We start from the raw sequence: 27,736 nt of genomic DNA on the forward strand, positions 1-27,736 counted from the left end.
GCTTTTCCCGCATAGTCATAAGCCGCACAAAAATACTTCGGTATTAGTAGGCACCGTCCTTAACAGCTGGGACATACAGTCAGACTGACATATATGCTAACAAAGCCATAAGGCAAAAAGGATACCAATTCTTTAACAAAAGGATACGTTATCTACAATTATACTAAGCAAAATCGATAATCATCTATGGATTTGGAAGCACTCTTGTTTTTGTGTTTGTTTGTTTGTGTTTTTTTTTTTTTTTGTTATTATTATTCCTAAGAGAAAACCAGCGCAGATCTTTTTACTTCAAAGTAAGTCTTAGTCTAAATGGATTAAGTAAGCAGCTAAATAATGTACCCCCCGGATTTACATTCTGATTTCAATGAAGAGAGACGTCCTGCAGTTTCTATATAAACCAAAAATAAACCAGTGTTAATGTAGTAAAATATAAACACTTAAACACCGTCTATCAAATTGTCACCACAGTATCGCAAACTGCACCTGGGTGTTGGTGATAACTCGTACACTAAGAAGTCACTACAGTTTTGAACCCTGGTATCAACAGACCATAGGCATGGGTTATCAAAGCGTCTTCCTCGTCGATTTCGCCCGGCCCAATGAAAACACACTTTGCGCTTGACAATTTTTTCAGCCACTGTAGGATGCCCGCCGCTGAGCCAGCCAGTCGCATGCGTACCACATTGATTTATAGGCACAACCTGAGTAGGCATCTGTGTGCCTGCAGCTCCAGTGAACCTGTACCAGGTCTTAGGCAAAGAGCGGTCACACCTTCCAACCAATCGTGGATCACGGTAGTCTTTCTCGCGGTTAGCTTCAGTAAGATTCTTGTATTTAGTACATCCTGAGGAATAATAACACCTTTAAGTGGCTTGTAATTTATTTGGCCGTCTAAAACCAACTGTGCAACTGAGATGATTTATTCTGGTAAATTGCAGGCGAGCTGCAAATAAAATCCCTCGGTTCGAAATATACTATCCAGGCAATATAAATTGGACAAATATCAGCAATAATTAAAGGATATTTAGGCCTGGTTTATAAAAATTGAATCATTTGGCTATGTACCAAAGAGATATCGCAGTTTTATTGAAAAATAGGTCCTCTCATCCAAGTATGACTTGCTTTTTATTCTGCATCAAACAACGGAATTTAGTACCACGTCACTAGCTGCGGGAGGTAGTAACATAAATAATAGAAAAATCTCTTAATCCTATGAAGAGCAGTTTTCTTTGGTTTTTGGTCGTCAAGAGCTGGTCCCCTCCACACTCATTATTCTAGGAGTAGCTATTAAGTTGTCACAATGAGAATATTAATGAGAGGCTTCATAAGACGCTCGCGAAAGTTTTGGATTCTTTACGGTCCTAGAACGAATGTGATGGGTCATGATTTCCGACCAAAAGCCATGTTGAATTAAAACCCCACCAAAAATGTCTAAAGAGCGATAAAGACCAAAAAAGAACGCATAAGAGATCATTTTAAAAATTTTCTCCAAGGAAAGTTTATATTTCTGCAAAAAACTGACTGGCGAAGTTTGGTTTCCATTGTAACATTAAATTTGCTCGGTTGTTGCGTCAAATTTGTCTCGACTAAATTTTTTGAAAAAAGTACCACAATGTTTGTTGGTGCTTGCTCACATATGCTATGAAAGGTTTAACTGCTTAGAAACAGCACAAGTCGAATCCCGCATCTCACGACTACGTCGGTAGACGAGGGATTAGTACTGAGTCTCAGTATAATGCGCCCTAAAAGAATGTAAGTATCACTATTATAAGTTTTTTTCATAATATGATAACTTTAAATCGTTAAAATGTGAACAATAGCGCGGTTTCATCGTCTCTGTCATATTTTTACCAGGTTTTAATGCCTTCCTAGGTCCCAGAGGAATAAAACATGAACCTGGTTGTTTCAGGCAAGTCCGACGTCATACGAATTTGCTTTCTCAAAGAGACAGTTGCGGACGTAGTACATACCTCAAAATGTCATCGCCAAAGTTACGACGAACACACATTTACTGACGCTTACCAAGGCTCGCGTAGTCTAAACATGACTAGGTGAATCAGGGTTAATTTAGAAGATTTAAACTTACTAATCATATTGTCGCCACAGTAACGCAAACTGCATCTTGGCGTTGGTGACAACTCGTACACGAAGAAGGCGCCACAGTTTTGAACCCTGGTATTAACTGACCAATGGCATGGGTTATCAAAACGTCTACGTCGTCGATCCCGACCGGCCCAATGAAAACAAACTTTGCGCATAACAATCCCTTCAGCCACTGTAGGATGCCCGCCGCTGAGCCAGCCAGTCGCATGTGCACCACATTGATTTATAGGCACAACCTGAGTAGGCATCTGTGTGCCTGCAGCTCCCGCGAACCTGTACCACGTCTTCGACAAGGAATTATCACACCTTCCAAATAATCGTGGGTCACGGTATTCCATCTCGCGATCAAATTCAGTCAAGTTAGTATGTTTAACACATCCTAAGGGCCACAAACAATAAACGTTTTAACCTAAATGGTGTATTATCTTATCTTATCTGAAGTACATAATTATAATACCCGCAGTGCATCTCCCAATCAACTTTCCATAACTTCTTTCAAAACAAATCTAAGGAGATTTTGTCCAACCGTAATAAGAAAATTTTTTTTGGAACAACATTCCTAAGACAGTTAAGGACAACCCTACTAAAAGAATGTTTAGAAAAGCACTCTATAAACACTTCCTTGCTTAATATTAATGATACATTCCTTGCTCATTATTAATGATAATTTACTCCAATTATTTTCGTTTCTCTTTGTTTTCCTTCTGCTATATCTTTCTTATTTTTTCTATTCTACTTAGTTACTTGTCTTATCAGTATTACTTTTACTAGAGGTTCCCCTCTACTCTCCTCCCCCTATTTGAATTGTATTTGGTATTTGATTTATGAATCGAATTTGAATTGTATTTTTGAGCTGTGTATTATTCTATGTTTTAATACCATATTAATATATATTTTGCGCTTATGTAACAGTACAGTGGAGAGTACAAATAAAGAAAGGGAAATTGTCAAATGTCAAAATTATCTTGTGAACATTAGACCTCTATTACTGGTTCTTATAGGCAAAAGGTGGATATTTCATACTATTACCAGATATTCTTGCAGATCTAAGCCAATCTATTCTACCACAGCGCACATTCCAAAATGAAGTGTAGAATTAACCCATGGTCCCCATGGTTACTGCTTTTTTGTTTTAACACTTGGTGATGACCAGAATACACGCCACATTATCGCGATCCTGGGGGATGTTCTTATTGCGTTGAGACGTTATTTTGCGATAATGTCGTCTCAAAATGACGGTTTTTGATTGGCTCAAAAACTGTCGTGTAAGCATGGAAGCACGGCACTTAAGTGGGTTCGGCGCACACAGATCAAAATTTTACTTCTGTGAATGAACATGCGACGTTGGATGGTGTTGTTTATTTCTTTTCACTTGAGTTTACAAAGCTTCTGACACTGTTCGATCAAGGAACACTGCTAATATTTTGTGTGTGGTGAACATGTACCATATACAGCGGATACAACTTTTTTTCTTGAAGGTAAGCGAAGAAGAGTAATTATAAATTCTGAATGAGCTTAAATTCCAATAAATTATGGCATTTTCAAAACAAAAGGATCTGATTTATTTGGACTACTCCCCTTTCCTTTTCAGACGCTTTGAGATGCTGAGATGCTGTTTAAATTAGTACCATCGTCAACTGATATGTCACAATTTCGCCTTCGCGTCACTCCAGAAAATACCTTCTCAACCCTTTCGATCGGTAGGCTGTCAACGTTGCTGGCTCATATTCTTCGCCAAAAGTTTCTTTTCTGGTGTCTCTTATCTTTAGAAAAAAGTGCTTCAAGAGCTCTGCTGCGTTGTCTTTCAGGGTTCAGGTCTGTCAATTTAATTTTCTTGTCGTAGCTAGCGCAAGCGCCGAACCGTGGACTCGGTACAGTGTTCTTCGGCGCTTGGTTTATTTCAAATTTTTAAATATCCACGGCATCTAGGCTAGGGTAATAATGCCCTTTTTCGTTTATGGGTACTAGTATGGTGGCTTTTTTTATTCTTGCCTCTGGTTATGAGGTTTATTCATCACTGTTTTCATGTTGTTTTTTATCTCGCGGTGGTAACAAATTTTCAATAAAATTTGCTGGTAAAATGCGTAAAGCTACTAGCTCGTCTATTTCATCAATGGTAGGTACTTTATCGACTGTAAATGTTTGTATTTTCTTTGTTTTGACGCAAAAATTTAAAGCTAAAAATTCAAATAGCCCGCCCCGAGAAAAAATTTCGTGTACGGATGTCACTATGGCTACAGTCTGACTGAGGTAAGAATTTCTCTTTTAATCAGCGCACGAATTGTACTTTATCCGTTTACTCTCTCCAACAAAATGTTTGTATCACGATAAAAAAAAACCTAAATTCCATTTTGAAACGACATTACGGCTTTATAGTGACGGCGTTGGGAGAAAATTTATTCCTTATTGGGCTCCGTCGCTTCGCAACTCCGCCCAATACGGAATATATTTACTCCCAACTGGCCGTCATTACAAAGCTGTAATGTCGTCTCGAAATCGAATATAGTTTATAGTATTTGTTATAAAATCTGGAAAATCTATTATCACGGCCTCTAGCTTAGCCAAAGAATGTGAACATGAGGGTGTATTTGAGGTTGACTAATAGACTAAAGAACTCGTGTATTTTAGTGACGAACATCGTCACTAAAATACACTCCCGTATACTCCTCTGGTCCGCTGTCGTCGTGAGGGCATCTAATGATAGACTGGACTTTTAACTCGTTCATGTTTCATCCTTTGTTATTGGGTTCACAAACAGAGTCGTTGTGCCCTTTTTATCACAAACGAAACACTAATAGCGTTCTTTGACATAACTTATATAATTATAACATAACTTGCCTTCACTGTGTTAAGTGTTGACGCTAACTGGCCACTTAGCAGAAGTCCTCATTCCTTATTTACAGCAATTTCAATACAGATATTGATCAACGAAAAAGTAAAATCGTAAACCTAACTTTTTAATGAATGATTATACACTGTTGTGTCAAAGAGATCATGAACAGATGCGAACACTATTATGGCTATAGCTACAGACCGGGGAGGGGTCGGCAGCCAGAAATCGGCCAAGGAAGGTTGTAGTCATTTGTTGTACATCCAACCGACTAGTTAGATAGTTTATTTAAAATTACCTCGCAGCCTAAAGGCTGAATTACGTAATTATTTTCCAAAAAACAAGCATTAAAAGTTAAACCTACTAACAGCAATATGATACAAAGGATCAAAATAATAGAAAATGTAAATATGTCATGAAAGATGCGTATATTAAACTAAGACTAAAAACTAGGACTAGATCACAGCCCAGATAAAGTTATTATAAGCTAAGTTGCGAGTTAAGTTTCCTCGACACAGCAAATATATAAGTATTGTTAGTTCTATCTATATATCTATGTATCTATCTAGACTAGGATGATGATTGATGATGAAGATGAAAATTTTCATATTATGCACTGAACTAGGAAATTACCGATATCAATACAGTGCAAATCAATACTATCAAGTTGAAAACTTACCTGGAGGAGGGGGTGGTGGTGCTGAAAAAGACAAATACTGGGTGGTTTAATTTTCACATATATCAATATTTAATTTACTGTACACTACATGATGTGCAATTGGAGAGAAACGTAATTTATTCTAAATTCGTAATTTATTTTGAGAATAATTTTTACCGACCAAATAACATGTAAATATAAATGTAAATGTAAATGTGTTTTATCGATAACAAAGCGTTATTACCAAGCAACTTCCAAATCGTTTTACTACTGTAAATAAATGGATTTGCTTCATACTTCCCAAATTTTATTTCAGTACACTTGGTAAGTTCACAGTCGCTCTAATTGTATTGGATAAATGATACAGAGAGCATTATTTTCAAAATGTTGAAAAGCTAACTAGCGCACACCTGGGAATTAAACCAAGCGAGGTCAGCGCTTTTCTTTTTTATAAGCGCTTTCGCTGTTTAGTTGAAGATAGAAAATTGAAAGCAGCTGGAGATCGGCTATTTACCTGGTTACGAATAGCGTTGTATTTAAGTTGAATTAAAGTGGAGTTTGAGTTGAGGTTGAGTTGAGTTTGAGCTAAGATTGAGTTACTGTTCCTGACACAGTTTGGACTTAGGAGTACCAAACTGGGATTTTAAGCCACCGATAAAACGCCAAAAGTTCAACGCATCAAAATGAGTGACTTCTAACACTTTATAACAGAAAATTTCATTTATAAACATCCCTTGTATTTTATGATTCTTTTATCACTCTTTATTCTTATTTTCATAAGTTTGCATGAGTCACTGCAAAACATTAAAATACAGCTTTCCAAGTAGTAGCTGGAATTAATTAAGGATCGCTTTGTAATGTCGCTGTGTAATTCATCTTGAGTTAATGACTAGACCGGACCTGCGAACTCAATTTTTTTTCATTACCAGATTTAATCGAAAAGCTTGAAGTTTACTGTCATATAAAACTTATTCTCTCAGGACTGATTATCACTTCCTCTACAAAATTATAGCTGCTGTGAATGATTGTCAGACTCTTACCCCTGCGACAAGTCTTGAATAAACAAATAACTGACCTAAAAACTTAAACAAAAATTGAAGTACAATAATTTTTATACCCTACCGATCAGATCGTCTCCACAGTAACGCAAACTGCACCTGGGTGTTGGTGGCAACTCGTACACGAAGAAGTCGCTACAGTTTTGAACCCTGATATCAACAGACCATAGGCATGGGTTATCAAAGCGTCTTCCTCGTCGATCCCGACCGGCCCAATGAAAACACACTTTGCGCATAACACTCCCTTCAGCTACTGTAGGATGCCCACCGCTGAGCCAGCCAGTCGCATGCGTACCACATTGATTTATAGGCACAACCTGAGTAGGCATCTGTGTGCCTGCAGCTCCAGTGAACCTGTACCAGGTCTTAGGCAAAGAGCGGTCACACCTTCCAACCAATCGTGGATCACGGTAGTCTTTCTCGCGGTTAGCTTCAGTAAGATTCTTGTATTTAGTACATCCTGAGGAATAATAACACCTTTAAGTCGCCTGTTATATTTTCGGTCGTCTAGAAGCTATGATTTATTTCCGAAAAAAAAATATAGCCGGCAAGTTTCAAATGAAATCCCTAAATTCGAAATATAGTAATTTAATTTATTAAACGGCATGGGAGTTGGCTGCCGCTTGTTAATGTTTTTTTGCGCGTGAAATAGGCCATTTCCGAGTTGCCGTGAGCCTCGTTATGAAAGCGAGGCTAAGTGCAAAAGTTTTCACATGAAAATTCGTTTTATTTGCATATGAATGAAAACTAACTTTCATAATATAACCTTTGCACTTAGCCTTGCTTTCATAATGAGATTCAAAGCAACTCGGACTGATGGCCTATTTGGCCGCTTGAATAAAAAATATTTGAAAATTCATAATTCTAAATATTCATCGTGCTGACATTTTTATAGCCTCTAAATAAACGTTAATAAAAGAAGGATATAGGAAAGTTAATTTTTGGTTTTGGTCCGAAATATTTGAGCGTTTAAAATCTGTGCGTGTTTGTGTTTACAAGCTCGTGATCATCGTCAAAATGCGCTACGAATGAATTACACAAGTCCAACAGACAAATGCTCAGAACAATCTTCAACCCTGTGAATATTCTTCCTACAGAAATAATTCCACTCTCTAAGTAAACGTTAATTAAAGGAGAACATAGGAAAAATAATCAGTTTGGTTGTGGCCCAAAATACTTGAGCGTTTGAAATTTGTCCGTTTTTACATGTACACAAAAGCATGGTCAATACAAAATGTTCCAACATTAATTTATAATTTTTTTTCGTATGGTAACTATTTCAGTATCTGTGTATAGTTTGAAATACGTTAACTATAGCAAATTATCGAAATTTCCTGGAAGAATGCATTTAATTTCTAAGCCTGACTTGCGAGTTGCTCCCCACATGGTTTGATTTCAACTTTTATTTTGCGTGTTTGCTCGTGCTCTCAGTTACCCTATGTCTTACTTTGCTTATTCGTCGCCTCCTTCGTCTTTTTGTTTCTCTCTCTCTCTCTTTCTCTTCGTTCTACGTTTGTCGTCATATTCAAGGAATACATCAATTGACTCAGTTTGTATCTTATTGCCAGCGTGATTGCCTCGATGGTGTAGTGTTTATCACGTCGACCTTTCTAGCATCCGGGGAGACCTGGGTTCGATTCCTGCTCGGAACAGCGTGTTTTTCTTTTCATACGAGGTGTGTGTCGGGAGTCATGTTGCATAGTGTTAGACTGTAAAATATTCATTGATTCATTTAAAATTTCCTTTGTTTTTCTAAAACGCAGTTAGCTATGCAACTTCCTGCAAAACAAACGCCGGTGGAAGCACTTGCTTTACATACTTGAGTGTGCCGGACGGACGTACGGTCGGACAGACAGTGACGTCAAAACCAAAGTCAAACTTTTTTAAATGGATGGGTTGTCATATTTTCCTACCCATGGTGCTCTCCAGCAAAACTGACTTAAGTGATATAGACCATTGAAAGAACGCTTATAAAATCATATTTTGTCGTGACAAAGATAATTTTTATGCGAAAAGAGGATTATTTATAAAGACTTCTGTTCTTGGGCCATCGTAGCTTGATCAGAAATAAGAAACAAACAGCGATGATAAACATAACAAAGTCGTGCATTTTATATAACTTGATGTTTCGTATGCTAGTCAACATACATTTTCAAAAGTGACCGTTAAAATTTGTTTACAACTATATATATAATAGTGAAAGGGGGGTCTGGAACCGAGATTAAGAAAAAAATCTTCACAATAAATCTATAAGCAGTTATACAATGAACAGTGTAAAACTCGCGTTTTTGATTGGTCTAGAGGAGTGTGCGATTAGAGTATAGACGCACGATTGAGTCTAGAGTCCAGACAGACTGACTGGTCAACAAATTCTGCAAACTGTTTTGGCGAGTAGAGGACAAACAGGCAAATTTTCGCAGGAAAGAAAAATTTCTCGATAAAAAAATTAGACAAAGACCTTGAGAGTGACCTCAGCCAGGATAAAAAAAGCTATTAAAAGGCAATTATTTGTCGAAATATGTTGCCCATAGATATCCGGTAATAGCGAGTAATCGAAAACAAATCCCAGTGAAGCGACCTACATGCTGTTTTCAGGTCAGGATTTTCTTCTGGAATAAAGGTTATTTTGAAAATATTAGTAAATTTTTTCCGGATTATACTCTAATTTTGATGATTACAATTGCATGTGTGCAGTAGTCTAAAACTGAGTTTGCTGGAAAGTTTTTGACTCAGCTCAGGCAACGCGATGGTCGCTCACGAAATGTGTTCAAATGTCTTGGTTATTGTATAAAACAAATAGATTTCATTTTGCCGTGGGTCTGTACTCTGATAACGCACAGAGGACGTGAAAACATTGTGAGAACATCAGTCACGCTACTCGCCTGCGGCTCGTAGCGTACTTCTTTGTTGTCACCACGTTTTGACGTCATCTGTGCGTTATCAGAGTACAGATGCATGGCAAAATGGAATCTATTTGTTAACTACACCTTATTAATAAAGCATCTGTCAGCTTCTCACTGCTGACGTTGACAATGAAAGCTGGCCTTAGTTCTTGAATAAACAAAGTTTCCTTCATTTTACGGTGATAATTACTCTTGCCCGAAGCTAAAATATGAAGATGATCCCACTTGATATTGTGTCCGGTGGTTTTGACATGGTCAGCAATGGCTGACGTACTGTCATTTTTAGCGAGGGCCTAGAAGTGTTCCGTTTTCCTGTCATGAAGTGGTTGCTTTGTTTTACCGATATAAAAATCATTGCAGTCCTAGCAACTGGCTTTGTAAATGATTCTAGATTGTTAAGAACGATTCAAGTGGTCCTTGAAAGGAAAGAAAGATTTGATCCGGCGAGTGTTTTGAAAAATTATCTTAAAGTTGACAAAAGAGTAGAATATATATACATAAGATTTCAGGCGTTTAGAGATTTGGTTGCTATGCAGGCTTAAATTAGGTAACAGGATAATGACATCTTTTTTAGGAACAGTGGAGACAGGGTTGTTTGTCTTGTTTCTGTTTTTTACCAACGGCCAACCCACGGCCACGCCATCAGTTTGGTCGAAGTATTGGCCGTCAAAAAGAAAACGGCTTCTCTTAATGGCTGTGGGTGTCGTGGTAACATTAAATTCATGAAATTTGCCCTCTCCCGTCTGCATCGGTGGACAAAGACGCACACAAAGTTTCATTAGTGCGCCCTAAAAGAATGTAAATATAATAACATTATTATAGGTTTCGTTCTTAATTACATCCATTTTGAAATCACTGGTGATCCTTGGAATCTGATTGGTCCAAAATGATGCAATTTATTCCCAGATTGCACCATTTTTTACTCTAAATTGCATCCTTTCTTTAGTCCATCAAAATGGAAATAAAGTAACACAAATAGAATATTAATATTGACAATGATACTCTGTGATTTCAAAATGGATGTAATTAAGTGGTAATTGAACTTCGTGTCGTGCAATTTTGGTCTGAAATCATACTTGTGATTTCAAATCAAACTCGCGCTGCGCGCTTGTTTGATTTTGAAATCACGCGTATGATTTCAGACCAAATTGCACTCCACTCAGTTCAATTACCAATGTTAATTAAACTTTAAATCGAAATTATCTTTGTTAAAATGTGAATAACAGTACGACTTTGGAAGCAAAAAAGTGAAAATTAGGATAAACAATCATTTACAAGGCAAATTATCAATTTAAACAACGTAATCGTTTTTAAATTCCACGACGAAAGCCAAAAATATTTAATTACCTCATAACTTATAAGATCTCAAAAGTGTTGCTTCTTTTGGACGTGCCAAGGAATTGGTCTTCCAAAGAGGCCTGGTGTTTTCTTATTTGTCAGGGTCGTTGTTTATCACGTAAAAGACAAGCAAAATAGGCGACATCATTTACAATATTGTTGTAAAACAAAGGTTCCAACATTTCCAATCACCCGCTAAACATGGCTATAAATCACTCATTTTCCCGAAATTTCATTTCATTCCCTAGTGGACCCGTTTCATCACATTATATAATTTTGGTTGGGTTTGACGAAAAGTCAAAGGCAGAGAAATTTAGATTCCTTCGTCTCCGTGATATCTAAGGTAGGTTTCAAGGGCTTGTTAGAAGTGGCATTTTCAAAACTTTAATACTCTTGAAGTTACGACGAAGACACACAGACTGACGCTTTGCACCCTCAGGATTGTGTTTTCTTAAAATAACTAAGCGAAGTAGGTAGAAGATGAAACCTTCAGTTATCATATTGTCGCCTGCAGGATGGCGTTGTCCACACAGTACGTCAAAAGGCCAGAAATTTCCAAAGGAGACGGCCTCTTAAGTATTTCAAAAAATAACAATCGTTTCCCAAGTATATTGAATTTTTATGTTCAGTTAATGCATCTTTTTCGGAAAGGTTTCTCAAGATGACAATTAAAAAAAGGAATCCGAATGTTCATTTCATTATGGGAAAATCTGGTCACACGTGACGTAGACTGACTATAAGTTACGATGAAACACACAAACTGACGCTTCCCATATGCATCGCAAGGCTCGCGTACTCTAAAAATAACTAGGCGAAGCAGGGTTAATTTAGAAGATTTAAAACTTACTTATCATATTGTCTCCACAGTAACGCAAACTGCATCTAGGTGTTGGTGACAACTCGTACACGAAGAAGGCGCCACAGTTTTGAACCCTGGTATCAACAGACCAATGGCATGGGTTATCAAAGCGTCTACGTCGTCGATCCCGACCGGCCCAATGAAAACACACTTTGCGCATAACAATCCCTTCAGCTACTGTAGGATTCCCACCGCTGAGCCAGCCAGTCGCATGCGTACCACATTGATTTATTGGCACAACCTGAGTAGGCATATGTGTGCCTGCAGCTCCAGTGAACCTGTACCACGTCTTCAACAAGGAATTGTCACACCTTCCAAATAAGCGTGGGTCACGGTATTCCATCTCGCGATCAAATTCAGTCAAGTTAGTATGTTTGACACATCCTAAGAAAAAAGTAACACATATAATGCATAAGTTACACATGTAATATCGATGATGATGTATTATTCAGTAATGACACAGGCAAACTTGGAAAAAAAAATTCCGAGTGCTCCTATCAACAGTCAAACCTAAGACCTTCCGATTACTAGATCGGATGCTCTACCAATGAGCTACAGGAGACTAGTGGGAGCTAAGGCAATTAAACTAGGTTTATAATTTGTAGGGACATGATAAACGGTTCTTTAAGGTGAAAGGTAAAAATATCGAACGTTTTACCAGAAACTCTTGACGTGACTAAGCCTATATATAGATGCTATAACGGCACACGTTTGAGAATTACTTAAGTAGTTAATTTTTGTATATAATGATAGGTTCGTGGCTGAGTCAAAGAAGGCGAAAATAAGGCTGCAGTTGAGATTGATTAATAGAAAAATAGACCGACACAGAAATACGCTGACGTATACACTTCTAGTGTGCTGTCTGTAACTCGTGGACTTGTTACTCGTTATAATTTCATCCATTGTTATTGGACTCTCACACAGAGTCGTAATGCAATTTACTTTTTATGCCCGATAGACTTCGATTTTAATAGAAGGAAAAATTGTCAGTGATGTTCATTCCTACTGTACTCGCAGCAAATCCATTTTTATCTACCGAGAGTCAAATTAACAAATCGACGGCAGTTTTCTATGGTCTATACTCTTATAGACCATAAAATGACGTCAAAAAATGTTCAAAACTCAAGTGGAACCACAAGCCGCAGGCGAGTGGTATCACTGCCAAGTTTTGGACATTTTATGGCGTCATTTTATGGTCTAGAAGAGTATAGACCATAGAAAACTGCCGGCGATTTGTTTTTTACAATAACATGGAAAAAGTACGAGCGGAATTGGCTATTTTTTTCGTTGAGAAAGTGCGCGCGTTACGTCAGACGTCATTTTTATTGTCTGTAATTTTATAGACAATAGCTACGAGCCAATCAGCGCGCGGGAATTTGGACAGTTATTGTAAAACATGATTTTGCCAGGTACTTCATATTTTACTGCAAGCTACTGCTAGTGCGTTGGAGTTTGGCCACGCTTGTATTGGACTATGCAATTTGTAAGAAAACATTTGGGTCTCCTTTCTGCTCCCTTGAGAGACTTTATGTGTATTCTTCCACCTTTCTAGCCCAAATTAAGGCGTAAAATTTCTTTACTGTGTTTACTGTGTTTAGTGTTGACGATAACGGGCCACACTTAGGATTTTTCCGCTTCGCATTCCTCAACTCAGCTTAGATACTTAGATAAATGATCATACATGCAGTTGTAACTACAGGGGTGGTCAGATGGAGACACAGTAAACCGGAAGTGGTCGGATGTTAGAAATTGGTGAAGGAAGGTAGTAGTCACCTAATGTACATCCAACCGACGACCCTGATAATGATCGACAATGAAGAGGCCAATTTTCAAGTCATATTATGCATTTACCTTGGGAATTCCTTGTATCATTACAGTCCAAATCAAGACTATCAAGTTGAAAACTTACCTGATGGAGGGGGTGGTGGCGCTGAAAAAGGCAAAAAAAAGGATAGTTTAAAATCCAAATTGATTACTTAACTGCAACGTACTATCTACTAAATCCTAACAACTAAATATACGTTTCTCTTGTATCAAACTTTCAGCCTTAATTCCTTCCCTTTGAGGAGAAATTTAAGTTTCCATGATTAAAATCCTTTTAAGGCTAAAATCTATATATTAGACAGTCCAAACAATCACGTGCTTCCTTTCAAAAGGAAAGACAACCAAAACAAATTACGCAAAAAAACGTAGTATGACCTTATGTCCAAACTTATCAGCTTTCAAAGGCTTATTATTTTTTTATATTTGATAATATGACTTTTTTAACAAAATAAAGAAAAGAAAAGAAATAAAATTGCTTCATATATACGTCACAAATTTTCTTTCAATACGCCCATTCAGTTCATAGTCGTGGTAATTATAATGGTAATGAAATAAAAGATGAAAAACCAAGCAAGGTTAATTACTGCATGCCTCGTTTTTTGCGAGCGCTTTCACTGTTCAATTGAAGGATGAAGATTTAAAGCAGCTAGGGATCGGCTATTCACCGAATCGCGAGTTGATTTTGACCCGGAGTTGAATTTTTCCGAACGCAAGGCTATCCTATTCATGAATTGCCCATCTTGCAATTCATCTTGAGTTTATAACCACATCTGCGAAATAATAGTAGCAAAAAAGAGGAATTAAGCCTACACTCTCACAACTTTCTCGTTTCGAGATTAAATCGAAAAACTTAGACTCAAGTTTACCCTCATAAAAAAAAACACCATCTAGCTCAGGACAGCTTCTTACTTAAAATCTTCAAACCTAAAGCTGCTACGTTGAACGGGAAACTATTACCTCTACGAAACGTCTTGAATAAATAAAATTAATAATTGACTAAAACGTTATTTCCAGTAAAAAAAAAACAATAAAAGTACAGTCTGGAAAGTATGTGACAAAACAAACATAAAAGCCTCTTACTATTTATTCAATCTCCAAAATACCTACTACTTTTAATCTTTTTTCGTTGTTGTTGTTGTTGTTGTTGTTGTTCTATTTTACTTCGCCCGACCGGCCCTAAAATTTGGACACATACGGTCTGATTGCACGCGATTGGAAAAAGTTAGTCAGCCCTATTCTTCCTCCCCCTCGACGGTATCCCTAAATTCGACATCAAATTTAAGTTTCTATACCGACTACGTAGAGTTAAGCTGAAAGATCGATCAACAGAGATTCGATTAGCCAAAGTCATCGGGAAAAAATAAGATCATCTCAAGTTTCAAGTTTATTTTTCCCACTATAAATGAAATTACAAGTGAAATAATGAAAAAGTAAAGATAAAGAGGAGGTCCATTGGAGTAGCGATCTAGCAGAGTTTGCGATTACAGACACAGAAATGACGTCATCGAGTGGTGTGACGGGGCATGGGATCAGACTCTGGAGTATAGCCAGTGTGACTGGTCAACAAAGCTTTAGAAACTGTTTTCGAAAGTAGCGGACAAAGATTAAGGGAATAAAGGTTAGTTTTGAAAATATTGTCAAAAAAAAAAAAAACATGTATTAAATCATTGGCCATTTGAGAGAGAAATTGAAGTAAAAACTTTTAAACCCTACCGATCAGATCGTCTCCACAGTAACGCAAACTGCACCTGGGTGTTGGTGACAACTCGTACACGAAGAAGTCGCTACAGTTTAGAACCCTGATATCAACAGAATGTAGGCATGGGTTATCAAAGCGTCTACCTCGTCGATCACGCCCCGCCCAATGAAAACACACTTTGCGCATAACACTCCCTTCAGCTACTGTAGGATGCCCGCCGCTGAGCCAACCAGTTGCATGCGTACCACAATGATTTATAGGCACAACCTGAGTAGGCATCTGTGTGCCTGCAGCTCCTGTGAACCTGTACCAGGTCTTAGGCAAAGAGCGGTCACACCTTCCAACTAATCGTGGGTCACGATAGTCTTTCTCGCGGTTAGCTTCAGTAAGATTCTTGTATTTAGTACATCCTGAGAAATAATAGCACTTTTAAAAGCTTGTTATTTTTTGGTCCTCTACAATTTAGCTATATGTGCAACTGGGATAATTAATTTCAGATAAAAAAATCTAGCGACCTACAAGTAAAATCCCTGAATAGGAAGTACAGTATCCAGACAACAAAATTCCAACAAATGTTAGGCTGGTGTAGTAAAATTAAATCGTTCGGCTATGTATTTAGCCAAATCTCGCAATTATGTTTTTGGCTTCGTTTTCCTCTTGAAGCGTGAAGTTAAGAATTGGCGCTTGCATGCAAATATGGGGGAACACGGAATTTTGTACCAAATCTCTGTATATTTCGCTCTTTTTAGTAGCTTACGACAGGTTGTCACATAACTGCAAAAGTTTCCTAATCCTCTGTAGGTCAGCTTTTCTTAGTTCTTGGAAGTCTAGAGCTGGTCAGATTTCTTCTCCCCCTCCCCTCGCTCCATTATGTCAGGAGTAAGGAATATTTTCCTTATGGTCCACGAACGGATGTGATGATGTCACACATCGTAACAATTACGTCATAATCATTTCCACACAATGGCCATGTTGGATCTGTCATGTTCTATTTCTTGTTATAAAACTCCGGGAGCCACCAGAAATGACTGAAGAGTGATTAAAACCAGTAGAAAAGTTATGTTGAGGAATTTATTATTTTATCTTTTTTTAGCAAAACAGGATTATTTATTTCAAAGAAATGTAACGTCATTTTTTTTAAGCCTGGTGAATATGTGATAGATGTATTCCTTTTTTCAGTCAGTGACAAAGGCATAGTTAGAGAAAACGAAAATCCGAGTTCTTTCAATGGAAGTGGAACTTATATGACCTTCTGATTACTAGTACGGGTGTTCTACCGCTGAGCTATAGGAGCACTGGTGGGAACTAGGCCTAGGCCATTGAGGTAGGAATTGAATGTCGAGTGAATGTTGGTATTCCATCTCACGGGCAAACTCAGTCATGTTACTGTATCTGGAGCATACTAAGGGAAAAAATGTAGTGTTAAATTCATTTACTATAGTGGGAAGTTAACGTCTCGTCCCTAACTAATAAGGTAGGAATAAGGTAATTATAAAATAAAAGGCGAGTCACAAAAAACTGATCAAGGACACGTCCAATCGATTGCAGTATGGCGTTTAACTTTTTTAATTATTCATATAGTTGTTGAAAGCAATCTGGAAACAACTTATAAATGATCTTTTTGCGTTTTGTATGTCGTATTCGATGGTACCTTAAAATTTATTCCCAAATTGATATATAAGTTTAAGAGCATTAGAAATGAAGGGTTCAATAATTGTGTCTGGAAGAATACCCTTAGCTGGGTAATAACATAAGGCACTACCATAGTAACATATAATAAACATTTCGTTTCTTTTTTAAGAAAGTAACGTTTTGAGAAAAAAAGTAGCAATGGTTTGTTTGCATTGCAGCCATGTTGGTGTACAAAACAAAAGAAAATTTGATCATCCAGTTTGCATAAAAATGGAAATTAAGTCACAGAGGAGAAAAATCTTGTTCCTGTACACCAACTTGGCCGACATGACTTCACATGCAAACTATTAATACTGGTTATTTGTTTTTCGTTGTAATAGTCGAGATATCTGTGTGCAGCTCACTCTTCAATGTGTGTAGTCCCCACCCCTCTGTAAGTGTAAGCTGTTTATGTGGAGCAATAGTAGTGATCTTTCGCAGAGTTTCAAGGTTGGCGGCCACTTACTTTGTGCAGGACTCAAGGTTGGAACTGAAAAAGGAAAAGAGTATGAAGTCTTTAATAAATTGTAACAGTAGCATAAACATTTCTTTGGGTATTTACCGAGAAGACAGTTGAGATGCATTCTTAATTTCTAGTGCTTTGGGCAAAAGAGACCGCTTTAGTTGTATATGGAATAACAAGCTTTGATCTTGACAACGATATAACAATCTTTAATTCTAACCCACACAAAATAAAGTATATGTAATACAATAACATGCAATTCATAAAGGCGTCGAAATGTAGCTTCCATCACAAAAGAATCATCTCCATTTTCCCATTAATATATCTAAAAAAGATAAATACTGAAGAATAGGAAAAGCGGATTTGGGGTGATAACAACGATAAGAACGTCAATAGTTTTGGAAAACGAGAAAGAATCAGTGCACTTGAAGTAAATATACTGAACAAAATTACCTAAATTACCTATGCTACACCTAAGGTGTTCAGCACGGAGGAATTAAAATTCCTTCTAGTAAGTAAGAACAAGGTCAGATAGGAAGACCTAGGAGATGGGGCAAGACAAGTGTGTGAGCGTTTCTGAGATGTTCTGTGATTGGTCGATTTTGATGCTTTCAAGCCGCACTTCTGCCATCTTGATGTTTCTGATAAAGGCAATAAAGTCTTACTGTGGGATATACGTCTAATCAAGTCATGCTTAGTTTAACGAATCGGATCGATAAGATTTTTTTTCGTATGTCGATTCTTTCAGTGTAATTATACAGGACAGAAATAACAGAAAAAACCATCCAGTGATGCAGTTGTACTCTCAATTCCATATACATCAGGTTTTGTTATTACATTTTTCCCAACCCACCTCTTACAACATTAAGAATGCAGTATTAATATACCTTAAAAATTATTGATTTATTGGTTAAATTATTGGATATCTCGTTCTAAATCAGGAATCCCAGACTCACGATGAATCTTGAACACTAGATTCGTCAAAGTGAGTGTAACTACATTAACTTCTTTCGCCCAGTCTCCACCTCTCCTCTATATTCTCGCTTTATTATTCTTTATTTTATTAATTAATTTATTTATTTACTTATTTATTTATTTATTTATTTATTTTATTTATTGTATTTTTTGTGCGTGTGTTTTTTCAACGAGTCCCCACTTTCATATCCCTTGTAACATGCTACTTATAATTATTATCAGCAGCATTAATTGTTCTATTCTGGAGGGGCGTATTACATTAAGAAACGTAATAAATAAAACGCAACGCAACGAGTCAGCCCGTAGCAAACAAAATTAAGGCAAATATTTTACATACCCACTGTACATAATCCTTTGTACAGAAGATTCGCCTGCTGTGCATCAATAGTGCTTAAACCCTGTCGCTGACCAATGACAACCTGGAAGAAATAACTTAGTAAGTTATTGAGTAGCTGACGGACTGTCTGACTGACTGACTGACTGACTGACTGACTGATCGCTTGACCGCCTGCTTGACTGATAGGCTGGATAGCTGGCTCGAATTGCTTGTTGTGTGAATGATTGACTAATTGACTAAAGGCCAGTTTAAACGGTTTCAACGCTTCCTTCAACACGTTTTCAACACTTTGTTGGACCAAACGTCGGGTGCGTCTTAACAGATCGTTCAACATTGTTGAAAGTGCAAAACAGAAAGTTGACAGCTTGTTGGAAGTGTGTTGGATCAACTTAAATTGGTGTAAACTTTCATTCAACATCGTTTCAACATTTCCTTTGTTCTTGAAAACGTTGAATCTCGTTGAAACCGTTTCAACACTCCGTTCATTCAACATTTGTCCAACGTCCGTTCAACTTTTGTTTAACGAATGTTGGTCAAATGTTGGAACCGTTTAAACGGGCCTTAACTGATTGGATGGCTGGCTGACTGAAAGGTACAGCGCACGCTCATAGCGTGCGAATGCGTATTTTTATTAAGAACCACCTTTGGAAAAGACTCGCTTACATCCTAAATTGAATAAAGCTCCCAGAGTTTCATAAAGTTTTCATCTCCAAAACGTCTGTAAACATTTGGCTGGTATATGGCAGAAAAACGCATCATAGCTTAGTGCCCAGTTTCCATCGAATAGCATTGTAAAGCACCATTATTTGTACAGTTTAGTTTTTGCTTCAACACATTTCCGTTTAATAAGAAAATATATTTTGTGTTTTCCCTCACGATATTTTCACAAAAATACACAGTCACTCTCATTCGACGCCGCCGTTAACATATTCATAGTTAATCATCGTAATATTTTGAATGAAACTCAGTTAATGAAGTTGAAAAAGAAAAATGAAAACTTAAAAATAAATAAATAAGGAGATAAATGAATTTAAGAGATGCTGACGTTCCCGTGAAGCAGTCTGCCGTTTCAGGTGTCATTTCAACACACCGGCAAGCACAATGACAGGAAACCAGTAGACTGGATCGGCACTTTCCTTTTTGAAATTTTAGAGCATCCTTCACTTCTTTGAAAATTGATTTTTCACTATACGGTAGTTGAAACCAAAGTAAAGCGGAAAAATCCAACTTTTCGTAAGCTTGCGAAAACTCAAATGAAGTTCTGGCATTGTTGTTCACAGTTTAGCCACTTCTCCCACCTTCACTTATTTCGCTGTTCTCCCCTATCTGACCGTTGCAAATCTTCAGAAAACTACTCAGATCGGTCTAGGATTTTTGCGGTGACTTTTCAAGAGCGACGACCGTGTGACGTTTCTTTCTCTAGTCTTCCGCCAAACTTCCAAATATGGTACTTGTTTATTCGCACGCTTGTTAAGATGTTAACGAAGTGTTATGTCTCTTTTATTATTGTTATCTCTTATTAGCCATCACGTCATAGTTAGTTAGTTAGTTATTTAGTTAGCTAGCTAGTTAGTTAGTTAGTTAGTTAGTTAGTTAGTTAGTTAGTTAGTTAGTTAGTTAGTTAGTTAGTTAGTTAGTTAGTTAGTTAGTTAGTAAGCTAGCTAGCTAGCTAGTTGGTTAGTTAGTTAGTTAGTTAGTTAGTTAATTATTTAGTTAGTTAGTTAGTTAGTTAGCTGGTTAGTTAGTTAGTTAGTTAGTTAGTTAGTTAGTTAGTTAGTTAGTTAGTTAGTTAGTTAGTTAGTTTAGTTAGTTAGTTAGTTAGTTAGTTAGTTAGTTAGTTAGTTAGTTAGTTAGTTAGTTAGTTAGTTAGTTAGTTAGTTAGTTAGTTAGTTAGTTAGTTAGTTCCATACCCCTGCCTGTTTTGGCACTATTGTATCCCTTCCTCTTCCGAACGCCTTCCTTCCATAGTGCATTACGCTTCCGTAATCGTAAGCAGTTCCAAGAGAATCAATTGTAGATCTGGCGTACTTGTGAAAATTTCTCCTCCTATCTGAAAGAAATCGCTTATATTAACCTGAATGAAGTTGGTCATTTAAACAAACTATATTAGAAATAATAATAATAATAATGATAATAATAATAATAATAAAAATAATAATAATAATAAAGTACTTATCTCACGCCGAATCACACATGATTTTTGACTGGCAATTACATCGCATTAGTGGAAGTGCAATTAATGACGAGTCAGTACATTCGACAATGTTACGGTCGAAGTTGGTAGTATGTGCTGCGTGTTGGTGGAGCATGTTTATGGATTTCAGTGACTTTTTTCTGCAGAAAACAGGGAAAAGTGCGACTCTGTTGTGACCGAACAAAGATTTCAAGGGGACACGAATCGAAATCAAGAGAAATGCGAGTTCAAGCGGTCAAAGAAGCCGAGTTTGATAATTAACTCTACAACTTGAATCGGGGTCTACCTATTTCCAGTATCATACCAGAAATATCACTTATTCAAGCTTAAACTATGGTATGAAAAAGTAAATATTTTGCTGTATAAATTGAAATTTTATCGGCCTTAGTTCCTACATTATTCTCCCAGTAATCCTGGGGACGAGATTGAGCATTATCCTTCGTCACTCACAAATACACATTCTTGTCGGTAATTTAAAATTCAGTAAACACAATGTTGATTGGGTCCCTTATTTACTCTGAGATAAGACATTGTTTTCCATCACAATCAGCACCCTTTTTGTTTCAGGGACGTAGGGAATAATATAACATTAAAATATACCTTAAAATTATATTCACCTGCGACTCTTTATTCAGTCTGTTTGTATTTCTAAACAATTACTCTAGACTTAATACATTCTGTTGCCAATCTTTTTTTTTTTTGGGGGGGGGGGGGGGTTCATCTATTCGGCAATCAGAAAATTGATCTTCTTTCACATTTTATTCCATTTCGAGCATCGTAAAAGGCGTAAGGCTAGCTATACTCATAGCTATGCTCTGATCGCCGTGAATGTTTGAGTTTTGCCCAAAGCGTCTCCCATCGTCTGTCGGCTTCCCTCTGGCGTCCCGAAATGAGATTGAATAAAACATAATTATTTTGGCTTATCAACACTCTACCTGGGAAGAAGAAAGGTGTACCTCTTCCAGGAACTCCGGTGCGTGTGTTGTGTGGAAATGTTTGGTTATAAAACAAGTTGTTGTCGGCTTCTTGTCACAGATTTCACATCCGGCTTCTTAGAGGGACAACTGCATACTTTTTTTTTGACAAATGCATACTTCACTATCCTCCCTTACAGCGCAAACACCCAGACTTTTGGGTGCCATGGGACTAGCACCCTGCGTCATTTCTCGAGGTATATATCTGAGCTGATTTTCAAAAAGGTGGCTACAGAAATTGAGCACATTTTGAGACTTTCTAAGCTGAAGGAATATGCTAGTCATTCACAATACTCCAGTTACGGTTCATCACAAGAAAGTAAGGTCAGGAAATACTATGAAAGAGAAAAGAGGGGCTTTTCTTTGGAATTAGACGTGACATTGACACCTGAGTGAGACTGAGTGAGACATGACCTGTGATCCTACTTAGCAAGTGTAACACTTGGTAATTATTAACGGCCCCAACGCATCTTAAATCTCAACCAAAACCCGCTCAAGACTAGCCTTCCACAAAAGAATCGGCTTAATCGGGGCAAGACAGCGTTTTAAATTGATTTTCCGTGTTAATTATAAATTCAAGACGTAATGAGAATCACGCCGAACGAACATCTGGAAATTATTTATGACATTGAGTCCGGAAATCCGACCAAAATCGCACTTCTCGACTAATCGATGACTAGCCTAACAACGCTACAGTTATAACGGCGAAAAATAATAGAATAGCTTTTCAAACTCACGCTTCTTGAAGAGAAAATCCTTGCCCATTCTTGCTAGTGTTTTCCATATCAGCTTAGGTCAACATTTGAAAAGGGAACGGTTAGCGCCCTTTTCCACCACAAAAATATACTAAGTCTTTGGCTGGGTAAACAATTCGCGAAAATTTCACGTTGCCCGAAAAGAACTCATCCCTAAGACCTACTTTTTAAAGCCAAAGACTGTCACCTCCTCAAGCAAAGCCCACAATATACAAGCCTTTAATAGTCCAAGCCCGAGTAACTGAAAATTACCCGTTTAGCTTAAACGAGGACTACTGGTAGCAAGCATATTAGACGAGGCAGGAACTGCACTCGGAAGACTTTTCCCTCACTAGACTTAATGATGTCCTCAGGAAAACTTTGCTTCAGGAAGCCAAACGAAACGCTAAGTCTAATGACTTAGTTCTGAGCTCAGAGCGCGCGCCGAATTCAAAGCCAAATCATTGAGCGGTTGAAAGACGTTTGAGAGAGAGTGGGGCTGGGTTAACAAACCAGGGAGGGGGGGGGGGGGGGAGAGAAATATTTTGATTTTATAAATATTTGCTAATAACCATTGTAATCTATTTACTTACTGATGTGAAATTCAATAGGAAACGCTAAAAAAAAAAATATATTAAATATCTTAAGAAAAGTTAACAAAAACGTCAATTTCTGTAGCCACCTTCTGGAAAATCAGCTCAGATATACATGTGGTGTTTTGAATTTCTTTTTTACTGTAATAGCACCGTAATTCTTATCGCCCAATTATTATTATTATTATTATTATTATTATTATTATTATTATTATTATTATTATTATTATTATTATTATTATTATTATTATTATTATTATTATTATTTTTATTAGGTAGGAAGAGAGAGAATCCTTGAAACGAGGTTGGTCAGTTTTGAGTATCTATCAATTAATATTGTCTAAACATACGCCAGGATGGCTGCGTTAGTATAAGCTTATGGAAAGTGTAAGTAAAGGTAAAGTCGTACTTCGAGCCTAAGTGGCCCACAACGGAGGGAGCTTAGTCCGGTTTCTGCATGAAGCAACTAGAAGTATTGCTACTCCCCCTTGGATGGGATGCTAGTCCATCGCAGGGCTACCCCAAGTAGTGTGTCGCCGGTACCCATTCATACTCCTAGGTGAAGAGATACAATGTGGAGCAAAGTTTTTTGTCTAAGGAAACAACCTAGCCTCGAACCACCGACCCTCCGATTAAAAGTCCGACGCGCTAACCACTACACCAACGCGCCTCCACCCTGGAATTTGTACTGGCTATAATCTAACACGGATTAACATAGCTGACAGCAAATGAGAAACATCCATACTCACTTCCGGGAATGTTGCCCCATATTATTGTTACATAGTTATCCCTGTCGGGCCGAGACTGTTCGTGATAAAAACCAAGAGCATGTCCTGCAGAGAAAATTCGCAATTTCAATTTTGTATCTTTCAATATTTCTCAGTTGATCGCTCGATGCCATATCAGCATAACTAGGCGTCAATAACAGACCGACATGCCCTTTGGATCATGCCAATGCTGTTTTGTACGTCTGTTGAATTGCCATAAGCTTGACCTTAGGGTTACCGTATACCTTTAGTGGTGTCCCGTGAAGTGATGTAGCGCGTCCTGTTTAAACTGTAGATACCTAAAAACCCCTAAATCAAATTAAAGCTTATAGATCTGGCTATCCGACTGTGCCAAGAATTTTGAAAAAAAATGAATCGTCGAATTTTTCACGATCTCTAAATGCGAGCGTTTGAAAGCTTGAAGACAAACGAAAAAATTCCCTTTGAGTTTTAGCTCTTTAAAGTGTCCACTTGAAATGAAAAATTGATTCGAGAAAACAGCGCAAAAAAATTCGATAATTCATTCTATTTCACAATTCTTGGTATAGTTTGATAGCCACCTATATAAGCTTTAATTTGATGTAGGGGTTTAGGTATCTACCGTTTTAAACCGGACGCTCTACATCGCTTGGATGCGAGACATCTCTCAAGGTATACGGTTATCTTAAGTCATATTGGCAGACCAAACGTTTGTTCAAAAGCTTTCTTTTATAGCATTATAATCGATTTTAAGAGATTTACATATGCATTACGTTCTCCGCTTGTTATTCGTGAGAGAGATTATCAGCGCCTGAAAGTTTTAGGTGGAACTGCTCAAATAAAAAGAGAATAAGAAAAATTACCAATTTCATGAGTAACAATTCCCCTTGTCCAACATCCCCTTGCAAGAGTGATAAATTGACGTCTTCCAGTTCTTCCCACGTATGATGAACAACTAGGAAAGGCAGACTGAATGTTTAACCAATCCAAAATTTAAAAAAAATGCATATGACTAAATAACTAGCTAGCAGTATGACAGGCAAGTTTTCTTTTAGTGACGTTACCTTAACATTTGATTTTAGCATTCTTTAATTACTGTTGACAAGTACTTTCTTGAGTCATTTTTGGTGTCAACTTAACAAGGAAGAAAATAAAAGTTTCAGTTCGAAAATAGCCTGAAAAGAGCGTCTTGGAGTTTGCTTTGAAAAGACTAAAATGTTGTGGACGCGAGAGGTTGTTGTCTTATTCCTTCAATTCTCTTGTAACAGGATTAATGTAAAGATTATGAATTTTTCCAGCTTGTAAAACACAAGTATTAAAGAGGCATTAGAGTTCTAGCCCACAAACAGAATTAATTACAAATATCAGCGGCAGTGTACGTACCCGGAGCCATATCGGAAGTAAACATAAGATCCTTCATTTGTCCTTTGCTTAAAGCGGATGCACGTTTTTGTGGTCCATTCATCCATCCCTGCTCTTATGGCGGCCATTGCTTGGGAATTTCTAGCTAGAAAACAAATGACAATGGAGTGACGAGTAAGAAAAAGGAGACAATCCACCGATTGATTGATTAATTGATTGATTGATTGATTGATTGATTGATTGATTGATTGATTGATTGATTGATTGATTGAATGATTGATTCATTGATCGATAGATCGTTTGGTTAAAAGCTACAAATTCATTGGCAACAACTATGAGGCAAAGTTTGTGGATGTTACGTATTGTAAGATTGCTCAATCGTGCCATCCAAAAAGTGGGGGTGCTAAAGCCCCCCGGCCCGACCCCCCCCCCCCCCCCCGTCCCTGATATAAACAAACACACTAGGAGCAAAAAAAGTTGTAACGACTATTCTTAGTTCGACATTGACATGAACAAGGTGTCTGATTGTTTACTGATTGATTTAAGTCCAAAAAATAGAGTAACGTGATTTATGAAGTATTTACCCAGTCTCCAATCGATTGCATAGACTATAATTCCACCTGGCCACAGATTCAGTCTACTTGAACCCCTCTTTCGGTTGGAGGAACTATCCACATCAATTTCATGCTCAGCCTTCCATCGTTGCTCTTGTGTAAGAATCATATCACCCTCGAACAGATCGGTGTCATTAACGCCGGAGTTCTCTGCAAAAAACCGCGCAGAGTGACATGCATTTTTTTTTTCACTCAGGGTTCGATACCTGCACCAGCCTTTGAAACAGCTGTCGTATCCTTAACCTTTAACCTATCCCTTGGTTTTACCATTGCCCTTATCGTAAAAATAAAATAAACGATCCTAACCATAACATATTTTTTAGGAAGTCTACACAGGGGCTGATCCACGGGAAGGCGGTTGAAACCCTAACTAAAAGGCGTTTAAAAAGTAAGATCTGTTTAATTTCAAAACATTTTTCTTTAATTACTGGATTACCCACTACTCTCATTCCTCCCCGTAAATAAAACAAAATTCAAGTAGAAAGAATTCTGATTAGGCATGAAAGGAGAACTTGTAAAGTCATCCCCTATTGTGAAACAGAAACTGAATTGCGGCCAAACGTATTAACAGATTTTCACAGATGATCGATAGAACTTTCCACTAATACATAATAAATTAAAGATCCTGCGGGCACGAGCCACCTATGCAATTAATTAATTAATTAACTGTGTTTATAGGTCCGACATAAACATTTGTTTCAACCCTAGAGGATCAGTTTCAGTAGGAGTTGGAAAACAAGGAAAGGGAGCATTCCATTACTTTCGATTTTTATTATAAAGACGTCTTCCAAAATTAATTAATTTATTGATTAAGCAAAGCTGGACAAGAATCCTTAAATGTTAACATCATGATTATCAGGTTGCGGCGAGTGAATAATCCGTAACCAATGTATTGAGTGGGGATCTTGTTTAGTCACGTATTTAATTACAATAGCTTGATTTAAGTATCGTAGGATATCTCCATATTCATTCTATTTAATTGAAACAAAACAAACTTGACACTTTAAATTAGAGGAAACAATGATTAATTGTTGTTATTGAAATGTTCAAGGAGGTCCGGTTAATTAGCGCGATATGGGCCTGTGCGAATTTTCCATCTTCCATTCCTTTCAAAACGTAAACGCAAGAGGCAGGCTCAGTTCAAACGAAATAATATTCCTAATACTGATGAAAACCTGCTATGATTATAACTGCTTTTTCCAGTTTTCTTGATTTATGTACTTACTGATATACAAACGACCGAAATGGTTAAAACGGTGAAAGCATGTTAACATAGAAATAGTGACCCAACATCAAGTGCTGTATTTGCAAGCAAAGGATAACAAAACTCGCTCACAGCATGGCAGAAAGAACTTTTTTACGGAATGTTTTCAGCCTGTACTGAAACACTTTTCTTCAGAGTATTGGGACGGAGCCATAGTTTACCTAAAAATATAAATTTAAGGTGAGGCGTGAACAAAACAAGTGCGAATTAAGGCGAGGTCTCATCCCTTATGTTTTGTTGTTCTATTATTCAGAAAGGAAAGATGCTTACCGTCGGGATTATTGTCTGCGCCAAAAACTATTCTAACCAACAGAAGAAACACAAGCCAATTCATGTTCCTTTCTTTCCACCGTGGGACAGCAATGGAGTGGTTCACTTCATCTGCATCTAGCAGCTTGAATAACATTGATAACTGTCGCCTAACTGTTGTATATATTTAAAGCGATATTAATGTAGCGGAAACCGCAGTCCCTACTGCATCGGATATTCAACGAGTGGCCAATCCGCGTCTGGAATCTGCATGAAAACAAGTAGGTA

The 27,736-nt window shown here is 37.5% G+C and overlaps 1 protein-coding gene across 1 annotated transcript; it reads right to left on the reverse strand.

Annotated features, from left to right (window-relative positions):
* Positions 1–65: 65 nt before the first annotated feature.
* Positions 66–27,729, reverse strand: LOC146465510 (uncharacterized). The gene is made up of 15 exons (XM_085128389.1): positions 27,470–27,729; positions 25,906–26,085; positions 25,343–25,466; positions 24,823–24,914; positions 23,963–24,046; positions 20,629–20,768; positions 18,719–18,800; positions 17,410–17,433; positions 15,287–15,682; positions 13,659–13,679; positions 11,738–12,133; positions 6,714–7,109; positions 5,613–5,633; positions 2,087–2,482; positions 66–844 (listed from the first exon to the last, which is right to left on the reverse strand). The coding sequence occupies exons 1-15, from the start codon at positions 27,603–27,605 to the stop codon at positions 438–440; spliced, it is 2,895 nt and encodes a 964-aa protein (XP_084984515.1). The 5' UTR covers positions 27,606–27,729; the 3' UTR covers positions 66–437.
* Between the last annotated feature and the right edge of the window lie 7 nt (positions 27,730–27,736).

The sequence above is a fragment of the Pavona decussata genome, unplaced genomic scaffold, assembly GCF_977016875.1.
Source record: "Pavona decussata unplaced genomic scaffold, jaPavDecu1.1 SCAFFOLD_156, whole genome shotgun sequence".
Classification (NCBI taxonomy): Eukaryota; Metazoa; Cnidaria; class Anthozoa; order Scleractinia; family Agariciidae; genus Pavona; species Pavona decussata.

Bases quoted from the DNA above. Each gene is read 5' to 3' on its own strand.
- LOC146465510 (XM_085128389.1), bottom strand. From the start codon at position 27,605: ATGTTATTCAAGCTGCTAGATGCAGATGAAGTGAACCACTCCATTGCT. The intron at 24,915-25,342 runs GTACGTACACTG...TGCCTTTCCTAG, and splicing joins TACTTCCGATATGGCTCCGG to TTGTTCATCATACGTGGGAA. The intron at 12,134-13,658 runs GTAAGTTTTCAA...CTTTTTTCTTAG, and splicing joins GCCACCACCCCCTCCATCAG to GATGTGTCAAACATACTAAC.